At 39.4% G+C, this 21,728-nt stretch overlaps 1 protein-coding gene across 1 annotated transcript in view; it reads right to left on the bottom strand.

The window, feature by feature from the left end:
- The window catches only part of ITGA9 (integrin subunit alpha 9), a 496,852-nt gene that overhangs the window by 336,123 nt on the left and 139,001 nt on the right, over nt 1–21,728 (bottom strand). Inside the window, exons 4-5 of the mRNA XM_063452059.1 lie at nt 20,843–20,966; nt 8,035–8,102 (exon numbers count right to left, since the gene is read on the bottom strand). Of these exons, the coding sequence (XP_063308129.1) occupies nt 8,035–8,102; nt 20,843–20,966 (192 nt within the window). The remainder of the gene's footprint in view (nt 1–8,034; nt 8,103–20,842; nt 20,967–21,728) is intronic.

The raw sequence follows: 21,728 nt of genomic DNA, 5'->3' as shown, positions 1-21,728 counted from the left end.
AGGGGTCCTGTGTGTGTAAAAGGTGGTATATGTGTGAGGGGTGCTGTGTGTATTTGAGGGTTGCAGTGTGTGTATGTGAGAGGTTGCAGTGTGTGTGAGAGGTGCAGTGTGTGGGTGCTGTGTATGTGTGAGGGGTGCTGTGTATGTGTGAGGGGTGCTGTGTATGTGTGAGGGGTGCTGTGTATGTGTGTGAAGGGTGCTGTGTATGTGTGTGAAGGGTGCTGTGTGTGAGAGATGCTGTGTGTGAGCTATGTATGTATGTGAGGGGTGCTGTGTGTGTGTGTGTGAGGAGTGCAGTGTGTGTGTGAGGGTGCTGTATGTGTGTGTGAGACAACTGCAGTGTGTGTTTGTGAGGGGTGCAGTGTGTGTGTGAGAGGGGTGCTGTGTATGTGTGTGATGGGTTCAGTGTGTGTGAGGGGTCCTGTGTGTGTAAAAGGTGGTATATGTGTGAGGGGTGCTGTGTGTATTTGAGGGTTGCAGTGTGTGTATGTGAGAGGTTGCAGTGTGTGTGAGAGGTGCAGTGTGTGTGTGTGAGGTGTGCTGTGTGTGAGGGGTGCTGTGTATGTGTGAGGGGTGCTGTGTATGTGTGAGGGGTGCTGTGTATGTGTGAGGGGTGCTGTGTATGTGTGTGAAGGGTGCTGTGTATGTGTGTGAAGGGTGCTGTGTGTGAGAGATGCTGTGTGTGAAGGGTGCTGTGTGTGTGCTATGTATGTATGTGAGGGGTGCTGTGTGTGTGTGTGTGAGAGATGCTGTGTATGTGTGAGGAGTGTTGTGTATATGATGGGTGCAATGTGTATATGTGAAGAGTGCAATGTGTGCAAGGGGTACTCTGTGTACGTGAGGGGTACTGAGAGTGTGTGAGGGGTGCTCTGTGTGTATGTGGGAGGTGCTTTTTGTGTGCGTGAAGGGTGCTCTGTGTGTATGTGAGAGGTGCTGTGTGTGTGAGGGATGCTTTGTGTCAGTGGCGTACATACGACGGTTGCAGGGGTGTCCACCGCCATATGTTGAGGCCCCGGCCCGCGTGGCAAACCGCTGGGGCCACACTCGATGGAGATGAATTTCCCAGCTATCAGAGAGAACCCGCGTGGGAGGAAGGAACGGGAATCACAGTGGTAACAGCCTGAGCCACCACTGGACACCAGGGAAAGTCACCCTCCTGCACCTAAAGGGTAGGAAACAGAAAGGTGACTTAAACATTTTGTATATGTGTGTTTTTGTTTGTATTTCTGTATGTGTGTGTCTGTGTGTCACTGTATGTATGTTTGTGTACATGTGTGTGTACATGTGTGTGTCTGTATGTCTGTGTCTTTGTATGTATGTGTGTTGTGTGTGTCTGCCTGTGTGTATGTATGTGTCTGTGTGTATGTATGTGTGTGTGTGTCTCTATGTATGCATGTATGTGTATGTGTATGTGTCTGTATGTATGTGTGTCTGTATGTATGTGTCTGTGTGTGTCTGTCGGGGGGGTGGCATGGATCAGTTCTGCAATGGGGCACCCTGCTCTGTGTGTATGTGTGGGGTGCTGTGTGTGTGAGAAAGAGGTGATATATGTGTAAGGGGTGCTGTGTTTGTGAGAGGTTCTATGTGTGTGTGTGGGATGCTGTGTATGTGTGTGTGAGGGGTGCAATGTGTGTATGTGAAGAGTGCAATATGTGTGTATGTGAGGGGTGCTCTGTGTGTGTGGCATAGGTGCTGTGTGTGTGTGAGGGGGGTGAATTGGGATAAGGGATTTTTAGTATTTTTATTTAAAATGTATTTAATTTTGTAAAAACCTCATGTCCCTCTTATCCTCCCCCCTTCTTAGTACCTTTGTTGAAGGAGGGGGGACAATTCCAGTCCTGGTGGTCCGGTGGTAAGTAGTGATGAGTAGGCCCTTAGAGGGAGGGATCAGGGAGGCAGTTTTTCACGCGAGCATGCTGTGTCGGAGTGTTGCCAGAGTAGCTGCAGGCTGTCTTCACTCCTCCCGCAAGCAGAATACTGTGTTGGAGCATTGCCGCGGCAACACTCCGACACAGCATGCTCGTGTGAAAAACTGCCTCCCTGGTACCTCCCTTTAATGAAGGGCCTTTGGGCTGGTGAGGGAGATCTTTGATCTCCCCACCGTCTCTAGAGGGCCCAAAGCATGTGAGCAGGGCTTGCTCTCCGTGGGCCGGCAGGGGAGATCAAAGGATCTCCCCTGTTGACCATAGCACATGGGCATCACGCTGGGGATCCCATGCTTGTGGGGCCCCCGGGCAACTGCCCAGTGTGCCCATGCAGGAAAGACGGCCCTGCAACCATATGGTGCTCCTAGAAAAGGGGAATATTATGAGAGAAAAGAGGAACAGGAGGATTTGGACCTACATTATGGGCTGTCCCTCCTAAATAGGTACAGTTGGAAGGTATGCTTACCTATCAAAATATTAAATAGTTATTGCAGGCTCAATATTTACAAACAATGCCTTGATTAGGATTATGTATCCAAAATTTTTTAAATCAAGGCCATTGTTGGGCTATCTTTTAGGGTCCTCAGCCTCCTTTTCATGGAAAAATAAGGTGATAAAACATTTTTTCGCCGCACTGTAGCTAGCCCGCCTCCATTAATCTTGATCTCATCCAATCCAATAGTTTTCCAACCAATGCATCTCTATGGGGAGTGTTCAGTGCCTCCATGCATATGGTGTAGACGTTGAACATAGGTGCTATACATTACTCTAGTGACTGCCACTAGACATGTTACTAGGCAGCAATGTAAACACTGCCTTTTCGCTGAAAAGGCAGTGTTTACAGTGCTAACACGGCAGGGACATGCTATAGACACCAGAACCACTACATTATGCTGTAGTGATTCCGGTGACTATAGTGTCCCTTTAAGTTTAAATGTGCCAAATGAGTTAGAAGTCCTCAGAGTGCTCTTCTTGAAGTGCAATATGTTCTATGCTGGCGATGAAGCACCAGGACCATTGAAGTGGCACTGTCACCATCTGGGGATGTTTCCAAATTCGCAGTGATAGGTGGAAAAGCCTTTCTAAAAAGTGAGTGACAACCTGGCATGTGTGCACCCTGGGCAGACCACTTGCAAATAGAAGTGGTGGGACAGAATTCTGCTGAATATGGGACAATTGGGAAGTATGCTATTGACCTTATTTTTTTGTGCTAATATAAAGTTTTGCTAATGTAATATTAAAGCATTTTAAAAGAATGTATTTACTGGAAAATAAAAACAATTCTGCAACTTAGCATCTTAGAACAGTATGCACAAGGTTTTTAGTCTCAAAGAAAATGTTCAAAAATAATATTTTGATGAATAGTTCACTTCAAGAGCAACTTGTTTTGGTCAGAAGTAATAATTATAAAGCACAGGTTTTAGTAAAATGCTAGTTTTGGGATGGGTCTTCAGATGATTACTTAAAAAGACACAGTGTGTAAAAAACTGCTGAGAGTTTAGGCAAATTATACTTAAGTTACACCCAATCAAATGAAAAAGACACTAAAAAAATAGAGGGTACCAGAGGGTTCCTTGGTATGAAAATTAAACTGCAAATTACAGACACTTGTATTAGCTGTTTCTTATTACTACAGTATAATGTATTCCATATGCCATTTTATCACGGCTATACCCAGGAGAAATGTCTTATGCCCACAGATTTATTTACGGTTTAAGAACACTTTAATACAATACCACATCTGTAATTATTGGAAAACACTTTGTTTAAAAGGTTTAAAGCTTCTAATTTCAGCCACTGTTATTGGCTGTTTCAAGATCTGCATTTTATTCCAACTATTTAAAAGCACTTTACACAACACGAATATGGCCATAGTAATTGTTTTTTTACCATGAGCACACATAACTGCCTGTAATTTGCTATCTGTAGAATGGAAATCAAGAGACATTTACCCTGTTGACTCCAGAATCCTTTTAGCAAATCATTTTGAAAGAAGATGTCAATGTCTGAAACAAATTAAAGGGACACTATAGTCACCCAGACCACTTCAGCTCAATGAAGTGGTCTGGGTGCCAGGTCCCTCTAGGGTTAACCCTTCAGATGCAAACATAGCAGTTTCAGAGAAACTGCTATGTTTACATTTGGGGTTAAGCCAGCCTCTAGTGGCTGTCTTCCGGACAGCCACTAGAGGCGCATCCAGGGCCGGACTGGCCCCCCGGGATACCGGGAAATTTCCCGGTGGGCCGTCGGCACCTGGGGCCAGGGTGACCTGCGGCCGCAGGGAGAACTTGAAAGGCGGCCACAGGGGAAGTTCTTCATGAGGCCGGGAGCAGGCTCTTCTGGGGGAGCAGGCTGTTCTGTCTCTGCTCCCCCTCCCTCGCGCGCTAGAAAGAGACCGGGGCCGGAATATGACGTCATATTCCGGCTCCGGTCTCATTAAGCTGCGCGCGAGGGAGGGGGAGCAGAGACAGAACAGCCTGGGGGCCAGTCCGGGAACCTCTCACCATAGAGACACCCCTGAATCCTCCATAGATACAGCTAATATCTCTGCAGCTGTTAGATTTTATTAACTATTTCACAGGGGGAGGGCAAATCACTGACGTGGTTATAGTGGTTGGAGTAACCCTTTCAGCTAAAATAGTTTTTGCTTAGATTCAAAGAAACATTTTAAGTAAGCACAATGTCTGCACATATGTTTGGAACCAGATCTCCACACTCCTAGCTAGTTAGTAATTTAAGTAAGTTTTGCTTCCGCATCTGACCTTATAGACATGTGTACAGGGACATATTTGCCGCTAGGCAAACAAGGCATTTGCCTTGGGCGGCACTTTCCAGAAGGCGGCAAAAAACGCTGCCCCTAAATGCCCAGGCAAATACCTTGTTAGCCTGGTGGCATTCGGCTAACTAAAAATCTGGGCGGGTGGGTGGCACATGGCGTCATATTCCGGTTCCTGGCATCACTCTGTTGCTGAGCAGAAACAGCTCACTAATCAGTGCTCCCTCGCCAGTGCTGCCCATCCGCCTGGATTTTTAGTTAACAGCACAACCGCCTGCATGCCTGCCTGCCTCCCTCCCTGCAAGAAGACCCACTGGACCCCAGGTTAAAGAAAATCCACCCAGCACTCCCAAAGGTAGGGAGGCTGGGTTGATTTAAACTAAAATAGAAAAAGTAATTGGCTAATGTTTGGGGAGGGAAAAGGAGGGGGAGGGCTGTCAGTGTGTGTATGTCTGAGTGATTGTGTGTGTCTGGCTGCCAGTGTGTGTCTGGCTGCCAGCGTGTGTCTGGCTGCCAGCGTGTGTCTGGCTGCCAGTGTGTATGTGAGTGATTGTGTGTGTATGTCTGTCAGTGTGTATCTGAATTATTGTGTGTGTATGTCTGTCAGTGGGATTGTCACTGTGTGTCTGTCTGTCAGTGAGTGAGAGTATGTGTCTGTCAGTGAATATGTGTTTGTTTCTGAGTGACTGTGTCTGTGAGGGCGCCTGTGTGTCTGAGTGATTGTGTGTGTGTGTGTGTCAGTGTGTGTCTGTGAGTGTCTGTCAGTGAATGTGTGTGTCTGAGTGATTGTGTATGCCTGTCAGTGTGTGTGTCTGCGTCATTGTGTGTGTATGTCAGTTATTGTGTGTATGTCAGTGAGTCACTAATTGTTTGCGTCAAATCAATGTGTGTATGTCAGTGTATCTGAGAGTGTGTCTGTCAGTCAAAGTGTGTGTTAGTCGTTTAACAGGAAGAGGTGTGGCATTGACAGGAAGAGGTGGGGCAAATGTAAATTAGGGGGTGCCCGACTTCCGTCATGTCTAGGGCAGCACAAATACTAAATACATCACTGCATGTGTATAATCATAGCCGGATTCACATATCTAGTGCCTGTATGCACAGAATTCTAAGATCCATGCAGTCCCCCTCCCCACGCTGGACATCTAAGGCATCAATTTAAAAACTTTTAAAAAGATGCATTTGTATTTGGAAACTGCATATGTATATACAGTATGCATGTGAACATGTCAGCTTGCAATGTATTGTGTTTGAATCTGTGTGTATACTGAGTGTATGTAGCTTTGTAAATGCAAGCAGGATTCAAAATAAGGTTTGCAGTGGTTAGGGTAAATAGAGGTTTTGGAGAGAGATTAATTTCAGAGTTAGATTAAACCGTGTATTAAGACCATTCAAATCTTGAGAGGGGTTATAGCTGTGTTAAAAATAATTATTGCTTTTAGGTATAGAATTAAATAGTTACATTTGATATTCAGGTACATGGTGTGTTTATTGTTTGAGTGCTTAAATTTAGGACTACAGAAATAGTTTGTTAAGATTTTTGGAAGGGGTTAAATGTTAGTTTAGGAAAAAGAAATTTTAGGGTACAAATATATGGAGTTTGAAATTGTATTTGCAAACTACTCAGCCTCCTTTGATTGGTAGTAAAACAGCATGAGCTGTTATACAGCATGCATCACTCGATGTCCCTGCTGCATCTGCAGTGCATTACACGTGTAAGAGGGTATTAATTAGCAAATGGGAAGTGATCCCTTCCTCTTCCTGAATAACCTCACACACAAACACTGCTAAAGCTGGGACAGTACTACATTTTACACCCTCTAAATCAGTTCCTGTAAGACTGTTATCAAGCATAGGATGATGACTAGACTACAGAGGACACTTGCCAAGGCTCCCGGCATTTATCTCCACTCACCAGACAACCTGAGATCCAAAAGTTCACATAACAAGTGCTGTAAATAGGTGCCTATAGATAGGTGCTTACTCTGCCTAATGAGAAATCAAGCCCTGTGTATGGTGAAAAATTAGAGTGTTTCACAATTAATGCTGCTCCACTAACTGCAGCTGTGCTGTGAGCTCCCTTTAAGAGTCAATTTAACAAAGGCACACACCAGCAGAGTTCATATTCACAGCATATCCAAGCTATGCTGCCTTGGTATATTCTATGCCTCTGCCAACAGTGCAATATTGTTATAGTACAGCAATAAATATCTGCCAGTGTCTATTATTTCTTGATGATTATGATTGATAGGCTAGATTTAGAATCGTTAGTTGGTTATTACTCAGCATACATGGTTAAAGCCCCTGTAGTCTTTAAGTTAGCTTATGTTTCTAAAAGGGGCACGTGGATGACACATGCAATGGACCATTAAAGCAATCAAAGTGCTGCTGTAACATTTTCAGTCATTACTATATTAAATGAAATGCAATACCCGCTTAGACAGCTGTCTACAAAAGATCACGTACCAAACTTACAAGACAATGTGGAGATATTTGTCTATGTCAAACTGCAAGCCTTGTGAGGCTTAAACTGAAGCTATTGCAAGGCAATGATCAGTTTGTAGAGCATGCGAGCTGTATATTTTACTGACAGATTTGTGTAAATTAAGGGAGAGAAAGGGGTTTTCTTGTGTGGTCCAATCACAAACATTGCATCATTATCACATCATCTTAAAAACTGTTTTTTTTTTTTAAAATCTACTAGTTTTTATTTTGCATTAAAACAAGTAATGTGTTCTTTAACCCCTTAAGGACCAAACTTCTGGAATAAAAGGGAATCATGACGTGTCACACATGTCATGTGTCCTTAAGGGGTTAAGAATGCTATTTTGAGAAAATTGTATTTACCATTTATATTTCTGTTCACTGTACATCACAGAAGTGCAATTACAGTGCCTATATTTTTTTTGTTTTCAACTCCTTATTTTGTGGCTTTCAAATAACTCAATTCAAATTCATAAAAATAAGGGAAGTAAATAGGCAATTCAAATGACAGTAAATAAACAATGTAATGCAGAACAATAAGGGTGCTATATTAATTTTTGATGGTCAATGCAGAAATAAGGAAAATTAGACGGAAAAGTCATTTTCACATGCAGATAATTTTTACAGCTGGTTTATAAATGCCTCTCTTTGTGGCAAAATTATAAATAATGGTCATTAGTACGCCTTATTTTTCCACACACCCTTAATTTGTAAGACTATTTTTTCAGTTATGTCAAGTAAGTGCATGTCACTCAAAGTGTTGAGCATATATAATCAATGTAAAAGAAGCTCATTATTAGTACTATATAGTAATATAAAAAATGAAAAAAAAAAAAAAAAGACATCACTGACCTCCATAAAGGATCCTGCAATTCCAGCTTGGCAGGAGCCATGTTCTTCTCCATATTTCTTTTTATATTCTGTTAGGGATTAAGAAAAATACAGCAGTTATTTCATTTTCTCTGCTGATTTGCATTATGTGAAGCCTACATGTACCACCCAGCAGTCACAGAGGAGTAAACCCAGCAGGGATTTTAGTGAACCACAAAAACGCAGACCTTAAATCCTGTTGCGTTCCAACATAGTTAATCTATTGTATAGCCGATCCTTCTTTTGAACAGTTTCATTTTTTGTTTATGGAAAGTAACACTACTAGAATCAAAACTACTCCTGAAGAAATAGCCAAAAAAGTTAATAATAAAAAAAAAGACAGCTAAAATGTTAAAAGGAACACTCTAAACACATAAACCATACAGCTTACTGAAGTGTATTATATGTGAAAAATCTGTCCCCTCTTTTTCATTTTATATAAGTGTCAATTTCAATAAAAATTAAAACTTTTATAAATGAACATTGTAACATCTACCCTGCTGTCAATCACACAAACAGCCTTGACACTTCCTAGTAGTTTAGCTCAGTGAAGTTAAACTCAAGACACAGTACATTGCCCAAAGTACCTGCCTTGCAAAACAGGTCATTGAGAAGATTGGACAGCTACATAAAGTCTGTGTTGGGGAAGAAAGGGAAGGCAGGCAATAGCTGCAGATACAAGATCTGCAGCTATTGCAAACCAAGATTTATTATACCCCCAAAGAAAATATGCAAAACAAGTTACAAGTTTAATTTGAATTCAATGATTTCCTTGGGGCTTCTGCTTCATGTGGAAACCTATGTTCCTTCCACTACAGTGCTCTAGTCCACATTTAGATTAAGTCTCCCTCCCACAAGAAGTAAAGTTACAGCTCCCTCGCCACCTCAGTGCCCGACAGCCACTTGCTTTGGGTGACTTTAAGGTGGTCATTGTTGAATGGTTGACAAACACCCTGGCTAGGACAGTGTATATTGTGGCAGTCATGAGGACAGCCATTAGAAGTGAATAAAACCATGCAATGTAAAAAAAAAAAATGCAGTTTCTAAAAAAAACCTCAACATTTTACCAAGCAGGGTTAAAAGGACAAAACCACGGCATCGTGTCATTTAGATTAAGTGGTCTGGGTGACTTTAGTGTCCCTTTAAGGAAGCTTCCAGATGTTTTCCTTCCTTTCATAGGCTAGACATACTGTCCAAGTTACACAGTTTACAGAGAGTGTTTATGTTCATTTATGTAAACATTAGGTCTTGTAGACCTCTTTTTTAAACATGTAGCATACGGAAGCATAGCTGTAAGTTTTGTGCTATTGTTTGTAATGTATCACCACAATATTTGTTATTGTATATCACTAGGGTTAACTTGAGCTTTTTTTTTTTTAAAGCAATAATTATTTCAGAGGATGCTGTCTTCAAGGCACTAAACTTAAAGGGACACTGTAGGCACCCAGACCACTTCAGCCCATTGAAGTGGTCTGGGTGCCAACTCCCATCACCCTTAACACTGAGCAAGTAATTATTGCAGTTTTTAAAAACTGCAATAATTACCTTGCAGGGTTGAGTCCTCCTCTAGTGGCTGTCTAGATAATATTTTGGGACCCCCTCTTGCAAAAGGAAGGCTAAAAGGTAGATATTCAATTGTCGTGCAACTCCCACTTTTTTTTCAGCTGGGGGATCTACCATTTGCCCATTCTTGTAGGATTACTTTTGTGAGCAGCATTTGTGTATTTGAATGTAAGTATGGAGTATTTGTATGGAGTATATGTTTTTGTATGGAGTATGCGTGTGATATTGTAGGGATTTATTTGTGAGTAGTGTTGGCCTTTGAATGCAGGTATGTGTTTGTGTTTGAATACAGGGTTATGTCTGTATCTAGTTTTGGCATTTGACTGCATGGGTATGTTTGTATGTAGTGAAGGCATTTTAATGCAGGGGTGGGTTTGTATGTAGAGTTGGTGTTGGAATGCAGTAAAATACTTTGTGTAATGTTTGTGTTTTATGCGTTGTTGGCAATTGAATGCTGGGGTGTATTTATAAATAATGTTGGTGTGAAAATGCAGGGGTGTGTATGTAGTGTTAGTGTTTTATTGCACCAACACTATGTACAAACACATGCACTTATAGGGAGTCAAATACATACTGAAACACGGATACATTTACACACTGACACATACATACACACTGAAACACATACATAAACACACTAACAATCACACAGATACACACACTGATTCACACACTCATAAGTCAGGACTTACAATGTTTAGCCATTATCATGTTTGCATATCATTTGGGTACAGGAGTGTTGCTTCCCTGAGGTCAAGTGGAATATGGCTGCAGAAGGTGCTGGCTTAAGGCTGATTGAAGCCTATGGCTAGACCAGGCTTTCCTAACCACACCCCACTCTGCTCACTTCCATATGATAATTAGGGGAATTATCATGACAGGGTGAGGGGGCAAATGTGACAAGGTGAGATGTGTTACTGTAACAGGGTTTGGGGGTGAAATTGGCAGGGCTTGGGGTTAGGTATGACAGGGTAAGGGTAGATGAGCGAGACAGAGTTAGGGGGTTAGTGTAATGGGGTGAAGGAGTAAATGAGACAGGGTTAGAGGCATGAGACTGAGAATTTAGGGGTGGGTGAGTGTGACACAGTTAGGCGGCATTGAGTGTGACAAAATCCAGGGTGTGAGTGACACAGGGTGTGTGGTAGGGTGAGGGGTGGTGAGTGACTGTGGAAGGGTGGTAACAAGGGGAGAGTGAAAGTATGTGGGCAGAAACAAATTAAAAAGACGGGGTTAGGTGCTAATGGGGGGTTAAAGCATAATAAAATATGTAAAAATAGTTGTTTATTAACACCAAACAATAAAAATATAAATTGATAAAATACAGTGATAAAAAAATAGATTAGATTCTCATAGTGGAGATCACCTAATTGAGGATAGCACACCTTAGGAAGATAAGACCTAGAAATAAAGGTCATGACTAATGGAAACACAAATGTTAAAAGCAGCAAAACAGTAGCAGCAATAAACACAGTAAACAAGAGTAGAGAGTCTACTTAGAGGCTGAATGTCAAATCCTATTGCATCCAGATAAAATGTGCTGTGACTGCTTAACTGATAACAGGAGAATATATAGCAAGGTTAAAACAGCAACAATGTATACAAGGGTGGAACTGATTCCTAGTCCAAATAGTCATAATTTCCCCAGCCTAACAAAAGAAAACAGCTAACCAAGTTGCATAGTATCATAGAGGACACAACATGAAAGGATTTGCCATCAGCGTTGCAATAAACTAGACTTTTTCAAGACAGGCATGATTTATGGGCAAACACCCCTCGTATATATGGGTGGGGGAGGGGGGCATAATTAATCAATAATTAAGTAAACAGCTAAATATAGCCATATTAACTACACAGTACAAATATATTTGAATGCAAATATATACAAAGCAATAAATCAAATATATACCCATACAATTCTAACATACATGTCTCAAAAACAAGAATTCTTTATTTTAAACCACTATATGAAGATAATGCATTTATAAAGTACAAATAATTGAGTCAATTATGTAGATTCTGAGCAGTGTAAAAATGAAAAGTATAAAAAACAAACACAAACAAGCAATAAAATATTGCTCCCACAAAACTATATATATATATATATATATATATATATATATATATATATATATATATATATATAAATCTAGTTGAGTCCCCCTGGGAACAAGGTACGCAGACACTATATTAATAGGGACTGTTTGAGAAGATTCTCTCTAATTCTCAACTGTGCATCTGATTTGGGAGCAATTCCCTCTAAACCCATCACCATAAGACCACCAGAATTACCCTGGTGAACTTTTCTAAAGTGCTCCCTACATGTCATCCCTCAGTGGGTTGCCTGCCTTCAGCTTGAATGATGGACAGACAACCTGGCATACCTTCACACCATGCTGCCTGGCAGTTATTTGGATAGACCCAATTCCAATTCCCCTTTCAGATAGAGCTAGTGACACAATTGCATCAGTGGCTTGTTCTTTTACCTCTCTCCTACCGGCATTCTGATTGTCTGGACGCCAGAGTTGGGAGGTATGGTGCTTAGACTATCTGTTCAAGGGAATAAATGGTGTACCACAAGGGAATGTTGCTTAGTGTACCACTTTACCCCAAGCAACATTGGTGTACTACTCACTAAATGCTGCTAGTTGGAATAGAACAGTTTTGAAAACTGCTATATGTATTCTCCTATATGTATTTATTATTTACAAAAAAAATCAATTAAGCCATTATGCAATGGACAACTAATTTCCTATTTATATTAGCTATACATACCCCCAAAAAATTATTTTACTTGGGTATCTTTTAAACTTCATAAAGATATGTAATAGTCACAAAGCAACATTCAACTGAATTCCAAAAGGTTTTGAATGAGACAGTTTAAATAAAAAAAAAAAAAAAAGACTCAATACATGAAAAGTACACAATGTTATTTAACTGTCAACATAGTTCTAATATATTCTAACTCAATAAAATAGTGAACAGGCTAAACATTGTTAACACTAAGGATGGAAGCTGAAATAATGATGTCTTACAGAGTCCAAAACCGGAAAGCAAAGCTTGCCTAATATTGAAAAGAAAAGTGAGACAGCCTTAAACATTCCTTAGTTTGCCAACTTTCCACTGGCAGTTGCTTTAATGACTAAAATCCCAAAATACAAGAGAAACTCATCCTTACTAATGTATCTTATTTTATCGTCCCTTGTGTATGCCGAAATACTCTAGAAAACCTCATTAGCATGAGACTGAACAAGTAAACTAGATTGTAATATATTTTGTTGGATCTAACTCAATAGTTGTTTTATGTCGATACAATGTTTAATCCAATGCATCACATGAGTCTTTCTATGAAGCATATTCTTTTCTACTTCTGTTTCAAACAAGACTGGTTCAAAATTAGAGCTTTAAAACCAGAATGTATTGATTTAATATATTATTTCAATAATATATAAGTCACCAACTAAGTGGACACAAAAGATTTTAGTACTTAAAATTGCAGTTGATTTGTTTTAGTACATTTAAGGGACACAATAGTCACCAGAACAACTACAGCTTATTGTATTTGTTCTGGTGAGTATAATCATTCCCATCAGGCTTTTTGCAGTAAACACGGCCTTTTCTTTGCAGTGTTTACATTACAGCCTAGCGATACCTCCACTGGCCAGTCCTCAGATAGCTACTAGAGGTGCTTCCTGGGGAAGTGCTGCACAGTGTGTCTCCACCCTCTGCATGGAAACACTGAACTGTCCTCTATGATGTCATGCTGATTGGCCAGGGCTGTGTTGGCTTGTGCTGACTCTGGCTTTGATCTACCTCCTTGACAGTATCAGCCAATCCCATGGGAAAGCATTGTTATTGGCTCAAATAATCACTTCTGATGATGTCAGCCAAGCAGGCATATCAGAGGCAGAGCCAGCAGCTGCAGACTTTAATAAAAGTAAGATTTTACTATATTTAGGGGAGAAAAGGGGGCCAGAGGGGCTAGATGGTGGATTTATTACTATAGGATCAGGAGTACTTGTTTGTGCTCCTGACCATATAGTGTTCATTTAAATTAAAGCACACAAACTTTGATCTGCATATACAAAGAAAATGATTTTATATATTCCATTAGAGAATGGCTATCCAAGTGTTACAACTGAAATTGCTGAATATTTCACCACAGGCTCTGGCAAATAAGAAATAACGTAATCACAAAAATTGTGTTTGATATAGTAGGTAAACATATATACTACACTATTTTTTATTCATAAATTATTTTACCAGGAAGGATACATTAAGATTTCTCTCGTTTTCACAAATATCTAGTGCAGGAGTATCTCTAGGTGAGGGGAACCAGGGTACTCAATATTGCTGCAAGTGTAGGATAGTCAAGCAGGAAATGGCTGAGGAATGTGTTTCCTCTGCCCAATTTTCTTTATTGGAATCCTGAAGTGTTGATTGAGTGGAAGGTGCAGGAACAGACTAAGGGAGATGATGATATAAATAGTTATATGAAAGTATGGGAGAAAGAGAAGACACATGAGGGACAAGGGGGCAAAAATACATATAACAGGCACACGAGTGTTAGAGCAAGAAGTAAATATTTTCTGGAGGAAAGGGTACAACTGGAGGCAGAAAAATGGAAAGTGTTCAATAAATGCAAGAAGTGAAGGAGAAATGGTGTAAGATGACAGAACTGCAACAGAGATGAGAGTGGGAAATACAAGTGAGGGGTGAGGGGTAAGGGGTAGAAAGACACATGATTGGTGAATATGGGGAGAAGAACACAAGTTGGAAAAAGGGTTGGAGGGGATGTACACACATGGGGGAATGTGTATACAGTAAAAAGGTACAAACGTCAAGGGTTGATTGTTGAACTATAAAATTATGGGGACACATTTTGAAAATGTGCCCAACATGTAGCCAAGTATTAAGACAGTTTGATTAGTAGTAAATGCATGGGGTAGACTTAAGCTCTCGTTGTACTGGTGTTATTACAGCAATTCCTATATAGAAAGGATTTGTTCCCAATCATTTTCACCTTTCATACTTCCCAAAATTTAGATGCAGACCCAACGGGTGGATGGATCTTGATGTTGTGAGGGGTAGGATTGAGATAACAAAAACCTGGAAGTAACTGATTGACAGCCAGGTAGTGTAGCAAGATTAATTTAGAATTTATATTCAATTCTGAAAAAAAGAGGACACTCTTCACAAACAAACATCTTATCTACAAATTTCAAACATATATATAAAAATACATAAATAGAAAATTAACAAAACAAATAACAGTGATTTGTTCCATGTACGTTGCAATAGCAATTCTTGATGCTTTCACTGTAGCACCCTAAAAAATTGGTTGTGAATATTTGTAAAGGGTATAATAGTGTAGACCATCAACCATCTTTGATATAAGTCTTCATCTTGTATATAGATTATGTATTAAATTTAGCTAAACAACAGAATTAGCAAATAATGGTTTGAAAAACAAGTCAGCTCCACCTGGCTACATTGACTCTAGTACACTCAAGATAAGGATGTGTTTGCCCTGATATCTTGTTTTCAATAGTACCATCTGCGTTGCTGCAACAACAATTAATAAACATTTTTTTTTAGTCACGTACAAGTATATTAGTAAGTAACTATTCGAATATGTGTTATTGAGTGGATAATAACTAACAAATATAGTAGGGGTTAATTTGTTACACAGCAAGCCCAGCAACACCCTTTCCATGTCGTGGAGCTTGGAAAGATAGTTAATATACTAACCAATTAAATTGTTACATTTTGTATTACTAATTGAAATACATTTTATGAAATTCCTTTAAAAACACAGAATGTTTGCTGCAGAAACAAGAATACTTGATTTTGCATATAGACATGCTGTCCGGTATCTTTTAAACTTCATAAACTTCATAGATGCTATCAGGAAGTCCCACCTGACCCTATCAAAGGCCTTCGCTGCGTCCAATGACAGGGCCAGAAATGGGACTCGTTAGTGCTGTCTAGAATATCGATTATTTTTCTCACACTATTGCTGGAGAGTATACCTTTATGGGGGTAGGGGTTACTTCTGATTCAACTAGGTCTGAGCAAAAAAAGGTTGTGGCGAGCTTTGACAGGGAGCTAGCTGGGAGATGAAATGAGTTCACCCGGACAGCATGTCTATATACTTCCTGATAGCATCTATGAAGGCTTTTGATTTTGGTGGATGGCTAATGGACGCTGTTATGGCCTTATATTCTTTCCCAAGGGCTAGAACTATAGGGAGAGGTACAATATCTGACTGGTTTAAAATAAGCAACGGGACGAGACAGGGATGCCCTCTCTCGCCGCTGCTTTATTTGTTATATATCGAACCTCTAGCCTGTGAAATTAGGGAAAACCTAAAGATTAAAGGTGTCAGAATAGGTCAAGAAGACTACAAATTATCACTATATGCGGACGATGTCCTAATCTCCATTACAGATCCTGTACCATCATTGGATGAATTGATGAAAGTTATAACTGAATTTGAAAATTACTCCAATCTCAAGTTGAATGTAGATAAAACAACTATATTAGCAAAAAATCTAAGTAAGGAAGAAAGAGGGAAGATTGGGAATAAATATGACTTCGCTTGGGCTAAGAAACATTTGCAATATCTAGGTATTAAAATAACAAGTAACCCAAATAAAATCATAGAGAACAATATTCTCCCTATGATGAAACAAATAAATAAACAACTTAAAGACTTAAGAGCTGCAGAGCTATCATGGATTGGGAGAATAAATGTTGTAAAATCATACTTAATGCCCAAAATGGAGCTATATATTCTGCATGATACCTCTTAAAATTCCAAAACCATGGCTTACAATGATACAGACAGCTTTTGAGAAGTTTATATGGCTGGAAAAAAAAACGAGGGTGAATAAAAAAATACTAAATATGAGTTCCAAAAAGGGTGGGTTGGGGGTCCCAGATATTCTAGAGACATATGAGGCAGACATATGAGGCAAAAATAGAAGTTACAAGACTGGGATCTCCAGACTTATTAGCTATATTTTGGAGTCTACAAAAGATAAATAAAAACAAACATAGGCCTAATTATGGATAATTTATTATTGCAGTGGAAAAATTGGAAAAAGAGACTTAAGATACTGGATAAAATTATTACGGATATACCTTTCAACATTTTGACAGTGAATATAGAAGATTTAAATATAAAAACCTGGACGTCTAATGGTATTAATAATATAGATCAAATAATGCAACAGAATCAAATTATGTCCTTTGAGGATATTAGGCAGCTATTTTCTCTTCCCTATAGAGAGAATTTTACATATTTAAGTATAAAGCATTTTCTACACAAACATAGGGTCATAGAGTCATCTGAAGGATTACATCTATTCATTAATTGAATTAATTCTAAAAGTAATACAAATTTAGTATCACATTGTGCTAAATTATATAAATTATATAAATCAAGCCCAATATTTCCAGCCCTTGTATCTTGGGAAAAAGAGCTACAGGTTACTATTACAAGAAATGAGTGCATAAATGGAAATAATGCCGTAACTAAGGTTATTCATTGTTTAAATTCATCTAAAAGTCATTATAAGATCATTAATAGATGGCATTATGTCCCCACTAAATTGGCAAAAAATGCACCCATCCTCTCAATATAAGTGTTGGAGATGTGGCTCATCTAGAGCAGACTATGTCCACATCTGGTGGTCTTGCCCAAACCTAAGTCAACTATGGAATAAAATAGCAAAATTTTGTCAAGAGGTGATAAAAGTAGATCTTGACTTTACCTACCATCTAGGTTGGCCTAGAATTTCATGAAGCAAAAAAGATATAGTGATTCACATCTTAACGGAGACTAAAGCAACATTAGCGAGATACTGGAAATTATCTGAATCCCCCTCTTGGGATATGATAAAATATCAGGTCCTGAACCATTGCAAAATGGAGATTGGAATCCTGAGACAAGATAACTATACTAATTCTAGAATAGAACAATGGGAGAAATGGGTAAAAAAATTAAGCCCTACATAAGGAAAATAGTAGTATCTATTATTCGATTTTAGCACAGTATGTATATTGGACATTACTGTTAAAAACAATGTAGTGAATAATAATTAAACATTTTTTTGAGAAGAATCAAAGATGATAAACTTAGTATGACAAATAACTTATGAATATAGAGACAGATTAGAAAAATGTCTTAATAATTTTACATCTTAGAGAGCTAACACTGTTGATATGTTCATAAGGTTGTAATGTTTCTATATTTTGCATCTCTACATAAAGCCGTCTTTTGGCTATTTATAGCGTAAATTTTCTTTAAAAAAAAGAGAAGAAAAGAGAGAAAGTAGCAGAAAAGGGAAAAGAAAAGGGGAATATATCAAGCCCTATAGTAAGGCACTATCTATCAGGATTTATGTTTGTTTGTTTTTATGTTTACATGGTTTGTCATAGACAGTGAATAGCTATTTAAGGTTCTTTCAAGTTGAAGTGAAGACACTAAATTTGGTATGTCGTCTAATTTATAATTAAAGTGATAATTAAGGGTAATAAATTAAAAATGTTGTATCTTAGAGTGCTAGAACTGTTGGAATGTATTTATTGTTCTATTGTCTTTTATTTATATATTTTGTGACATAAAACTTTTAAACTGTTTAAACTAAGGCCTATAAGGCTGTATGCAGATAGAGTTTGTTCAGGTTTTAGTGCCCCGGCTTGGTCCAGGTGTCATGAGTAGATCTGCGCCTTTTGTCCCTGGTCGGTGTGCAAGCCTCGTTGCTGGGGCCTGTGCAGGGTTCAGGAGTCCCAGGGCGGCCATCAACGCTGGCCCCTCCGTGTGGTCAGTAGCTTTGTAGTGCTTGTCGTCTTTGGTGATCCAGAGTGTCCCTGGTGTCGACCACCTGTAGGCTATTCCTGCTGCTTGGAGTTGTTTGGTGATTGGGTGCATGCTCTTGCGCCACATCAGTGTGGCTCTGCTTAGATCCTAAAAGGATAGTTTGCTTTCCTCAAACTCAAATGGGGTTTTGCCTTGCATAGCTGCCATTAGTCCAAGTTTGTCAGACATAGACATCTTAGTATTATGTCTTGTGGAGCTGTGGTTGGTGCCTGTGAGGATTTGGCTATCCTGTAAACCCGGTATAAGCAAGACAAAATAGGCCAGAAAATGATATGTCCAGGAGGACAGACAAGGGGGTAACCCTAATGGTGTAAATAGAAACCACACTCCTCCCAGCCAAGCACGCTAAAACCTTCCACTTCGACGGGGTTTACAGGATAGAAACAAGAGAGAAAGGAGAGTCTGTCACTCAAGATAGTAGATATAACTATATGTGGTAAAGTAGGTAAAGCAGTTAAAAATAATACTTTAATAATACAAAAACGTAGAGAATAGGTACAAACACATACATAATCAAATAGCCCTAACTATTGCTAACAGTCTGGTATAGAGTAAACCACCGTAGTCACATAGAAGGGAAAGACAAACGAGAGATGATACAAAATCATCAATAACTAGAGGAATAAGTAGAAAAATGCGTACTAAATAGAGCCACAGTAATAACCTCAAAATCTATCTGCGCAAAGGAAGTGTATCCAAACTCTGTATCAATCTCAAATTACTGTTAAGATGCTAGCAGTGTTCAGTATGCTCACGTGACTGAGAGTGTAACAATGTGAGACAGGTGGAATGGTAAACCTGCAACCGATACTATGAAGCAGCAGACAGGTTTATCTCATACAACCTAAGAATATATCTGCGCAAAAGAAATGTATCATAGAAATGTGTCAATCTTAAGTAACTAATGAAACACTGACAGCGTTCAGTATATTCATGAGACTGAGAGTGGAACGATATATGGCAGGTGGAATAGTGAACCTGTACCATAAGCTCTAAGGCAGCAGATAGGTTGATCTGATCCTAAGATCAGTCACTCTAGTTAGGAATAATGAGTATCAATGTAACTTGCAAGTTAACCATAACTTGCAAAAGTGCACAATCCGCACTATAAGTGGATAGTAGTATGGAAATATATCAATAGTAGTATAGAGATATATCGACATAAAACTCCCTCCAGCTTAGCTTAGCGATGCAGGCAGTGAGGGGGTTAACTGCAAAGAGGACAGAAAAACGGGACGTGCAGCAAGCTGAGCCGCCAGCGGAGGTGAGCAGCGTCGTAGCCGGGCTGACTCCACAAGAGCCAGGGCGGAAAGGGGGCGACATGGAGGACAAGAGGCAGAGCTCCGGACAGAGCACTAACTACCCATACCCAGCTCTGAGGTGAAGTGAGCCCGCGGACCGCAATCACCTGAAACGGGAACTAAAGAGCAGCACTCTCTGAAACCATGCCCCTGCCTGACACGCAACCACGATGGACAGAACAGCCAAGGACCCCTTCCATGGCCAGGTAAGCAGGACTTGCTGACAATTACCCCTGAGAAAAGACCGGGGACAGGAAGAAACAGTGATGGAGAACAGCAGGTCAGGTAAGGAGAACCACGAGGGAGCAGACAGCAATCGGAAACAGCTTCCATGCGAATCGCTAAAAAACGTACGGGAAGGAGGAAGGTGAGTAGGGGGTTTAAGTTGGGAACAATCCCCTCCCACAACTGCAGGCCAAGCCTTTACATTTGTTATATATACACACATACTTTACTGCTTCATATCTGAAATTAAAAGAGGTAATTAATAAATCATGTATTATCTAAGAGTCTCAATATAATTGAAAACAATGGTTCAAAGTAGTTGAATTGAAACATTCTCCAAGTCACATATGCATCCAGCCCAGCTAAGCCTTATACTCCCATAGACAGTTTAGAGAAGAACACCGTTGGTAGAATAGCCCAGTTAGAGTAACAATTATTACAACAATTACAACCCTGTCAGTCTGAAAGAATTTATAATTTACATGTCTTCAGACAAAAACAAAAGGAGGAAATAAATCACCTGTTGACAAAATTAGTTTTTCTCAATTTGAAGACACTGATATATTTCTTGATACAACAAACAATTAAAGTCAAGATAGTATAGAATATTTTTATTTATTTTATTGTGTTTGATATATATCATATTTAACTATAATGTAGTAAACCGGCATAAAAAAAAGAGTAGCAGAGACATAAAAGCTATCTATAGATGAAAACTAATTTAGTAAATAACCTCTTTGAACACTCACTCATTATTCCTGACATTTTATTTTTCAATATGTGAGCCTTTAAATGAAAATAATAGACTAACACTCACCTTCATAACATGGGATTAACCTTTTCCCATTTGCCTGCAGGTTGGGTGGGAGGATGGAACAGAACCCATGTGGAAGTATGTACTCGGATTCATAGTATATATTTTTCCAGCGATGTGCACATGCCTAATGAGATAATACAAAGTAGCCGGTTAAAATAGAGGTGATAATCTTATGAAAATATACACAATTTCCTTCATGCTATCGGCAACGCATCGAAAAAAAGAAAATATTTGCTGTAACACCAATCAGGCATGTTTTAACATCTATTAAATTAACCATTCACAAATGATGTTCAGGGTCTGGTTAGAACTAAGACATTACAAGACATTGATCATGACACACATGTAAATACATTTCAAACTGATCAGAATAAGGAATGTCATTAAATAATTGTATGCAATAATAATTTAGATGTGTTTGTCCATTTAATCAGTGATGGACTAATGAACAAAGGGGTCCATTGTGAGAATGTGTTTACCTACTGAAGTGGATATGGTGCAAGGAGTTCATTGGTGCCAATTCAGTGGTAAAATGTCATACTGTTTACAATACTCGACCAATAAACAGTGGTTCTACTTGCTATGAGTTGCTAAGATAATGTGGACAGGTTGACTTCTGGTTTAGCACTTCAACTTAGATTAAAACAACACATCTGTGGCGGATTAGCCACTGTTTATTGTGTTATCCTAAAGATGTGTATATACCTTTAAGAACCAAGTATGTGTATGCTGCACAGGTTCCATGCGAACAATAGCGTTCGTATGCTGGCGTCATACAAAAAAACACCAGCATTCATACAATTGTTTCACGAACAGTGAATTTCAACACTGTTCGTGAAACGAACAAACTACCGAAGGGAGACCACACACAGGAGGTCGTGTGGCT

The sequence above is a fragment of the Pelobates fuscus genome, chromosome 4, assembly GCF_036172605.1.
Source record: "Pelobates fuscus isolate aPelFus1 chromosome 4, aPelFus1.pri, whole genome shotgun sequence".
Lineage (NCBI taxonomy): Eukaryota > Metazoa > Chordata > Amphibia > Anura > Pelobatidae > Pelobates > Pelobates fuscus.
This window is presented reverse-complemented; position numbering and strand designations above follow the sequence as displayed.